The sequence below is a fragment of the Solanum pennellii genome, chromosome 2 (assembly GCF_001406875.1).
Source record: "Solanum pennellii chromosome 2, SPENNV200".
Taxonomy (NCBI): Eukaryota; Viridiplantae; Streptophyta; class Magnoliopsida; order Solanales; family Solanaceae; genus Solanum; species Solanum pennellii.
In genome coordinates this window covers 37888959-37898383 of record NC_028638.1, presented here as the reverse complement: position 1 = coordinate 37898383, position 9425 = coordinate 37888959, and the positions used below count along the sequence as shown (strand labels likewise).

Genomic DNA, 9425 nt, shown 5'->3' with positions numbered 1-9425 from the left:
ATATTTCAAGATTCATTCCCTCTACTATCCTGGTGTCGGAACGTGACACTCCGATCCATCTACTATCCTGGTGTCGGAACGTGACACCCGATCCACTACTCTCAATCTTTTAGTTCGTCAAGCCTTCTTTTATACCAAGGCATCATCATTAACAAAGAGGTTTTTAAGATTTAAAATTCAGTCGGAACGTGACACNTTTTAAGATTTAAAATTCAACAGTCTCATCATGCTAATTCATCACAATTATGAAATCACATCATGCATGCACACAATTAAGCATATAGGAGACTTTACAATACTACCCAACACATATCATTCGCTATTAAGAGTTTACTATGGAATAGCATAAACCATAACCTACCTCCACCGAAGAATTGTGATCAAGCAAGCTACTTCTCAAAACCTCTGCTTTCCTCTTCGCTTCTCTCTGTTTCTCGCTCGTTCTCCCTCTCTTTCTGTCTCTTTCTATTTTTCTTATTCAAACCCTATTTCTTTTACCCTAATTGTCATATAATTAAGTATAAAAGGTGATAAAAATAACCCACTATTTATTCCAAGGTTATCTCATTTAACCCCTAAGTAATTGAATTATTAACATTAACTCACTAACTTTATAATTATAAGCATGAATAGTCCAAAACGCCCCTTTAAAAACTTTAGCAGAATTCCGACCCGAGTGGGCTTACGGAGACTGTGACGGTCCGTACTGCATGTCCGTCACAAAATTCAGAGAGTCAATTCTGTGGAAAGGTTTGTGACGGTCCGTCGTGCCCTCAACGGTCCGTCCTGCCATTTCGTCGTGAAGTTCAGAGAGTCGATCTCAGTACCCAAATTTTCAGAATCTAAGTGTTTTGGAACGAGACCCCCTCGACGGTCCGTCGTGCCCATGACGGTCCGTCGTGGGATCCGTCGACCCTGACAGTTTTTACCAGAATAAACTCTACTGCTCAAAACGACTAAACAGGTCGTTACATTGGGTGTGCACAAGTAGACACTTAAACTTATATAAAGCTGAACAAATAGACACACATGTCCTACATGTCATCCTACATGTCATTTTCTGTCCTACATGATGTCTAACGTGTATTGTGCCATGTATGACTCATGTGTTTATTTATTTAAAAGTTGGATAGTTAAAGTGCTTGTTTGTGCAGTATGAAAGTTAGAGGTCAAAGTTAAAATTTAAAGCTAAGTTTAGGGTCCAATATATGTATATGCCAATCGATTTTCCATTCCTAAAAATCATCTAGCTAAAAGATGAAGTCATTTCTTTTGCATGATAGAGTATACATCGTATATTATTATATATGAGTGTATAAATATTTCTTATAATTTTGTATATTATTGTATATCAAGTTTTTAAATATATATATATATTTTTTAAAAAAAATATGAAAAATTTGTATATCGTTATATACAGAATTAATTTTTAGGCTAAAGATTTGTAATGTAAATTTTGAATTATATCTTTACAATGTAAATTAAATAATTGTATTTTTTGGAAATTTATAATTTGCTAGGACATGTGACAACTATTTAAGCTTGAATGACACCACAAACATTAGTTATATAATAATAATAATAATAATAATAATAATAAAACATGACTCGTTGAGAGTGGTGAAACTATAGACGACGTTGTTTGATAAATTGAAATAGAAAAGATATAACATTTGAAATTTATCGATTTCTATGATGATATACCATAATTTATAATAATTAAATATTTAACAAATTTCTTAGTACGTGTATACAATTTGGACTACAAGTTATAGGAATTTATGTAAATTTGTAACAGAGCCTATAAATCTGCTCTGGGTGAAAGTATTAATATTCACCATTATGCCAAATTCTCAATATTTATGCAACTTAAATGGTATTTAGAATATAATATGTAGAAGAAGATATGAAGTTGATCAATATATAGTGTGTTCTTCGCATATATACATATTTCTTTTGTTTAATTTTATGTGATAAAATTAAAACTTCAAAAGTTCTCACTTTGTGCAGTAACTTCATAAGTGGAGATTATGGTAGCTCGAAGCTTTAGAATTTAGAAATATAATTTTCACGAATAAGCTCTGTTTTGAATGAGTATTGTAATAAAAGATTAATTATACATTGATGAGCCTAAATATGAAATATTGGGTGATTTAATGTAGTTTTTGAGGTGTTTTTGGATTCAAGAGAGAAGACTGAGTTCATTTTTTTTTATTGTAGTGTATAATAGTGTATATTATTGTATATGAGTGTATAGTGCCTTTTATACGTTGTATAATGTTATATATGGGTGGTATACTATTGTATATCAAGTTTTCAAATATTTTTGTAGAACAAAATATGAGTGCTATGTATATTATTGTATATGAGATGTATAACACTGTATATTAGATGTGTTTTAATTTGGCTAAAATTTTGTAATGTAAAGTTTGGGGCATATAAGTTTGGGAATTGTATTCTTTTGAAATTATCCCACTTTTATGTGTCTTTTCAAATAATTTGAATTGTTAATCATTGTGATATGTAATATTCTAACACAAATTTTCAAATATATAACTTTTACAATATTTTATTTTAATTTTTGAAAGGAATTCTATGTTTAATTTTATTGATGATCAAAATTAAAAAAATAAACTTTTAAAATTCGCCTGATATCTCATAAAATGAAACAAAATAGCTAAGACATAATACATAAAGGCATAATATATATATTGGACCCTAAACTTGACTTCAAATTTTAACTTGGACCTTCAACTTTCATAATGCACAAATAGACACTTTAACTATTCAACTTTTAAATAAATAAACACATGTAGCACAATACACATAAGACACCACGTAGGACAAAAAATGACATGTAGGACATGCGTGTCTATTTGTTCAACTTTATACAAGTTTAAGTGTCTATTTATGCACATCCAAAGTTGAAGGGCATAAATGTGATTTGAAGCCAAGTTAAAGGGCACATTTATGTATTATGTCATACATAAACATGATCCTTAATTTAACTTCAGCGGATAACTATGCCCTCCAACTTTAAGTGTGCACAAGTAGACACTTAAACTTGTATAAAATTGAACAAGTAGACACTCGTCTCCTACATGGCATAATACATATCGACGCCATGTAGGACACAACATCGACCATATAGGATGCCATGTAGGACGAATGTGTCTACTTGTTCAATTTTATACAAATTTAAGTGCCTACTTGTACATACCCAAAGTCAAGAATCATAATTATCGATTGATATCAAGTTAAGAATCATGTTTATATATTATATCTTTACAGAATTTCATGATTTAACATCTTTCTTACATCCAATATTCTGTGTGTGGTGGGGTTGAGTATGTGGGCCTGATTGCTTGGGATGACGTGTTGTGGGACTAAGCAAAAGATAGTCCGCAAGTTACTTAGAAAATTAGCTTAAAGGACCCTCTAAAAATCTCTAGGACTATGATTTTACGAGCTATATAAACTTAGCTTAAATTGTTGCATTTATATCATGTCGTTGAGAATTAATAAGTCGGTGACTAATCACGATTTTCTTTCTTCGAAAAGATCCTCACTTTTATTACTATTGTTTCATAGAGGTAAGTTCAAGGGGTTTATTTAAATTCTATTTTAACGAAAAATGATATTAGTTATATAAGATATTAAATTTGTTTAATTTTTTTTGTATATTTAAAATATCTCTTTAATGAAAAATTTAACTCCGTCGATGGAGCGTGAGTTGCATGGTAAAAGTTTCTTGTCCATTATATTGAGGTGGAAAGTAGAAAAGATAGTGGGTATACACTTGACAATATTAGTACTATATGAACTATACATGCACGTTGATTAGTGTCAGGAATGAAATTGACTGCTTTCTCTTCTTTTAGAGCCCAAAACTTTGCTTCAATGGTTGTGACCTTCGGTGGCGGATTTAGAATGTTCGTTCAGACGATTTAAAAAATATGTAAATGTCTAAATGAAGTCTTTAGAAATGAAATACTTGGAATTTTTTTGAGTTTAAAATCACACTTTTAACATATTTTTCAAATTTAAAAAAAACTTGAAAAATAGAACTGATTTTTTTTTAAAAAAACTGAAACTAAAAAGAGAAAAATACAACATTATCATAGGTTGAACTGAAAACTATATCATTTATGTCAAGAAAGTTCGGATGAACCCACTGGACCCAACGTGAATCCGCCCCAGGTGGCCCTATATACCCAACTAATCCCACTTGTATCGAATTTTGTGTGCAAATGAGCCAAACACACATTCAATCAACTAATACAAATTAATTGGAGTTCAGTACACTTTAGCTTTTAGCCACGAGTAGTATTAAGATGCTTTTTTTTCTAATTTTGTAATTTACAAAAGCTAAATACAAATAACTATGTTTTGTTAATTATTAGTAGATAAAACTCATTATTAACTCTTAGATGTTTCATGAACCTTGTGAGTTGGTTTACCAAGATGCTTTCAAACTCATTTTATGAGTTTTTGTTATATCTACGGCTCGGGTGAAACAAGTGTTGATTATGAGTTTGGTCGAAACTTTGAATTTGTTTATATATAAATTATTGATTAAAATCTCATAATTTTAATAACTAAAAGGGAAAAAAGGATTGAAATATATTTGAATTTAGATCGAAATTGTTGTAATAATATCGAACTTTGGAAATGACCTATTATCCTTGTACTATTTAATAGTGTATTTTAAAGATATATATATACGCACGTGGACATCATGAACATTGCATCATTATAAATAGTAACGGGTCCACTGGGCACATATATACCTTTAAAATACACTATTAAATAATACAAGAAATTTAAAAGGTCATCTATAAAGTTTGATATGGTAATAGCAATTTCAATCAAAATTAAAGTACTTTTCAGACCCTTTTCCCAAACTAGAATATCGAATTCATACGATTTAAATCCAGAGTCAATTTCCAGCTTGAAGTCTTGTTGCATGAACCTGCGATGATTTAGCTGCTTGAAACCCTTTGCATATTGGTGTTGATATATTGATCAATTAATTAAGGATTTGTATGGTGTAATTTTACCTTCTATTTTCATTTTATTTATTATTTATATTAGTGTGTATCTAGTAAAAGAAAATAATCCTGGCACCCGTCGAATCAAAAGTAAACAATCCTCAATTCAAGTTACTTCTAGTTAGACACCTCTTTTTTTTTTTTTTAATGTCTAGCTCTCTTAAAATAACGTTCGATTCGATTAAAATGATTGAATCAATCAAATGTCCCAACGGACATAAAACAACTTAATTATACTTTCTATCTATCCTCTGCCATGAAACCTACTTTGCATACAATTGAGACAAAAATATGAGAGTGATCAACAAGAAAAAAAATAAAAAAAGAAGAAGGGGACCTACCTAGCTATTATTTATTTATATATATATACCCCCACTCATTTTATTTTATTAAGATAATGATCTTGACATTTTCACATGGATTCATGTATGTCCACATATGAATGAGTTACATACAAATAATAATAATTTTAACTTACCATTAGATTTCTTCTATGTAACTGTCCCTACTATTCCCCTAATTTCTCTTTCACAACAATCTTTCCAACCTAGACTGAAAATAACACAACACTGTGGCAATGTGACCATCAACACATGTCATTATTTCATTGATTTAGCCAATAAAATGAAATTTTATAATCAATATAAGAAATCATTTTCATTTAAAATTAATTTCTCATTGTTGCCCAGAGTACATCAATTTCAACATGTCATTTTCATTGTTTTGTATTACTACTAGTATCATTATTAAGCTTAACTACTTAAAACATTATACAAGTTATTAGTACTAATATTTGATTGATTTGTGTGCACTCACTCCCAAAAAGAACAATGATTTGAAAGTTCTAATAACCTCGACTTAGCTCTAACGGCCTAGTGTTATTGTCTGTTCAAGGCCTAGCACACATAACTTTAAAACGTATCAATTCATAGTTGATAAGGTCTGCTTACGTGTATTATCCAATCCAATATCGCTCTATATGGAATCTCTTTTATCTTGTGATACCCATATAGAGCTTTGTAATTACTTCTTCAAATTGTTTTGGTGAATCAACATAAAATTCCAGGCTACCTAGTACTTTTATTTATTTGTACCACAATATAAGGACTAAACTACATGTTCTGTTTTCTTTTCCTCCTCTCACCCCCCCCCTTACCCCACCAGGTCCAGTATCCGTATTGGGCTCTGATTAAGTCTGGACACGCACATTGCAAGACTCATTTTTATGAGTGACACTCTTAACATGATTTTTTAATTCTCAAGGTGAAATAATCGCAACCATCCCACCATAACTCGTGCGCGCGTATAGTTTGTAGACATATATAGTAACAATACTTCAGCTCCTACATTAGGTACTGTTTCTTCAACACTTTCAGTGTGTATAAAGCAAACCCTTACAACAATTATTTTATCATAGTCCCCCTTCATTTTTTTTTAATGCAAAAGCAAGAAAATCAGAGTAGAGCTATGTCTGATCCTGCTACTTGCAAATAAACCAAATATTTCATGTGACCCAATTTTTAGCTCAATTTTTTTCATTAACCAAATTTCATTTAAACATGGCATAGGTTAAAGATATTTGTTACAAAAATTTTTAAAAAAATTTGAAGTTTCATCAAAGTGTTTCATTATCAACATGGAACAATCAAGAAAACAAGATGAATCAGAGTTCAACTTAAGAGAATGGGCTCTTAAGGCTAAACTTAACAGAGAAAAAAACAATTCAAGAAGGTACTCTGCATCTTATATTAGAAGTTTTAGAGAAGAGACAAAATCTTTTAGATCAAATGTAACAATTTCAAGTACTGCTTCATCTCCTGGCTACACCTTAAGAGGTATGAACACAAACGAAATCTTAAATTGCGTATAAAAACAGTACTAGTACTAATAGTACTAATTATTATTATTATTTTTTTTTCACTGCAGAGGAAATTGATCCATCAAAATATTCTTTTACTACTGCCCTCAAAGGTGAGTTCATGATTTTTGAACAACAAACGAAAAACGAAATCTTGAATTGCGTATAATTTTTTTTTTTGAAGTGCAGCATTACAGGCAAAAACAATATATAGTTGGGAATACATGTCACCAGATGGATTGGCTTTGAATTCAAAATGGAATGAAGCTGAGAAATATATATGTAATCCATTATCAGGGGAAGTTCCTTTAGAATGTTTGTCTACAAAAATACTAAATGGAAGATCATTTAGACAAACAGCAAGCAGAATTACTATTTCAGGACCTCTAATTTATCCTTCTCACATTCAGAGTACATCACAAGTCCACACAAAGCACCATGTGAAAAAACCTTCTTTTCCAACACATGAAGAAGTTGAAATCAAAATCCCAACTAAAGGTGACTTATGTTTTCACTTCTTTATTACTGGTCGGTAAAATGTGTGACCCTCTCATCTAGCAGTTAAACAGGGTATACTTTTATTCAAAGTTTTAGTTCATGGTCAAACATACTTTTTAAGAGTTTCCTAGGTTTTTACATCTTTTATTACTGGTTGTTAAAATGTGCGACCCTCTCATCTAGCAGTTAAACAGGGTATACATTTATTCAAAGTTAGTTAACGGTTAAACATATTTTTTGAGAGTTTCCTATGTTTTCACTTTTTCTATCTAAAATTTTATCAAAATACGTCTCAACTATCAACGTCGTTAAGATAGGAAAAAGGAATAACGAATAGCTGAGGTGTGTTTTGATAAATAATTTAGATAGGAAAAATGAATGTATGATAGCTCAAGTGAAAAAAACTTTGATACTTCAAATGTGTTTTTGATCATTATAATATCGTAATTTTTATTTGCATTATTATATCTTGAATACACCCTCCCACGTCCGAGTCTGATTGTTTTTATGATTATGATTTAAGCACAAAAAATTCGTTCCTAGTATTACCATGTGATCATCTAATCTTAAAGTTTAAGCGGTTAGAAGTAACTATATGTTCAAAACTATGAACCTTCTTATTTTATTCTACTAACAATATTTTTTTTTTGGTGTTTTAACACTTGATAATTTTAGAGAAGAAAGAAGTTAGCATTAGAAGAGATGTGGGAACACAAAGTATTTCAGCTTATGTAAGTTCAAATAGTCCAAGTCCTGCTCCAACTCCATCAATTGAAGAAATGTCTATGAAGCTAAGTGAAGCAGCTGACTCTTCACCATCCATTAAGGAAATATCCTCAGATCACTCTCCAGTCACTAGTCCTAAATCAAAATCTGAACAAGAGGTAAGAAACTATTTACTTTCTCCGTTTCATTTTACGTGGTACTTTTAAAAGTTATGATAGTTGTGTGGCTGTACATCATTTCAACGAGGGTGAAAGAAGAATATTAAAGTTAAAGTATTTTCAAGTATAGTAAGGTAATATTTTTTTTGTACGGATAAAAAAAAAATGTCACATAGAATAGGACGGAGGGAGTAAAATATTGAGAAGTCTGACCAATTCTGTTAATCATGAAATGTTTGCATGGTTTATCAGCCTTTAAAAGAGAAATTATGCCTACATCATTTCATCAAAAATTCTTTCCCCCTCTTAAAGTTAGGTGCTCCATCGTCATATTTTATGTGACACGATTTAATTACTCATAAGTTTAGCGTATTAATTAGATTGGCACAATTATAAACCGGAAGAAAATATATCACATTGAGAATGTAAATTTGTTTTGATTGTTGAAGTTTATGAAAATAATGATGATTCAATTTGGAATTGACTATATGAATAACTACTGATAACATTTCTCAATTTTAATCATCTCTAACATATTGTAGAATTATTTAAGATATTTTGGTATGCTTCAAAAATGATTTTAGAGTGACATAAATTACAAAAAGAAAAGAAAAAAAGAAACCCTATGTCAATAATTCTCAACTTTGGACCATGTTTTATAAATGATCTAAGGATCATGGTGGATGAGGGACTATAGTACTTGAAAGACTAGATTATCTGAATTGACTATGCCCTATTAACTAGTGTGGGGGGACTACATAATTAATTGGTCCTTTCCATCAGTATAATTCACCAAAAGCACATGCCAATCACTTGCTTTTGTGGGCACAAATTTAATTGTGTTGGACCTTAGCCTTTTTTCATATTTGTACATTTCTTTAGATTTTATTTTACTATACTAAGAATGGTTAACAAGTTTTCTATCTACTATTAGGAAAAAGAACTTACCTTATACCATAAAATTCTTAATGAATATTTTCATATTGTTGTTGTGTACAACCTCAACAATTAATGCAAGACAAGTTTATTTCAATTTTCAAACACCAAAGCACAACCCTAACCCCACAAGCCAAAAATCACCTTAATACATATTGTCTTGACCCTCTTTAATTCCCCCCCCCCCCCCCCCCCCCC

The 9425-nt window shown here is 30.7% G+C and overlaps 1 protein-coding gene across 1 annotated transcript in view; it reads left to right on the top strand.

Moving 5' to 3' along the window:
* Positions 1–6279: 6279 nt before the first annotated feature.
* Positions 6280–9425, top strand: part of LOC107011678 — a 4631-nt gene continuing 1485 nt past the window's right edge. Inside the window, exons 1-4 of the mRNA XM_015211262.2 lie at positions 6280–6886; positions 6978–7022; positions 7099–7407; positions 8083–8291. Of these exons, the coding sequence (XP_015066748.1) occupies positions 6688–6886; positions 6978–7022; positions 7099–7407; positions 8083–8291 (762 nt within the window). The 5' untranslated portion in view covers positions 6280–6687. The remainder of the gene's footprint in view (positions 6887–6977; positions 7023–7098; positions 7408–8082; positions 8292–9425) is intronic.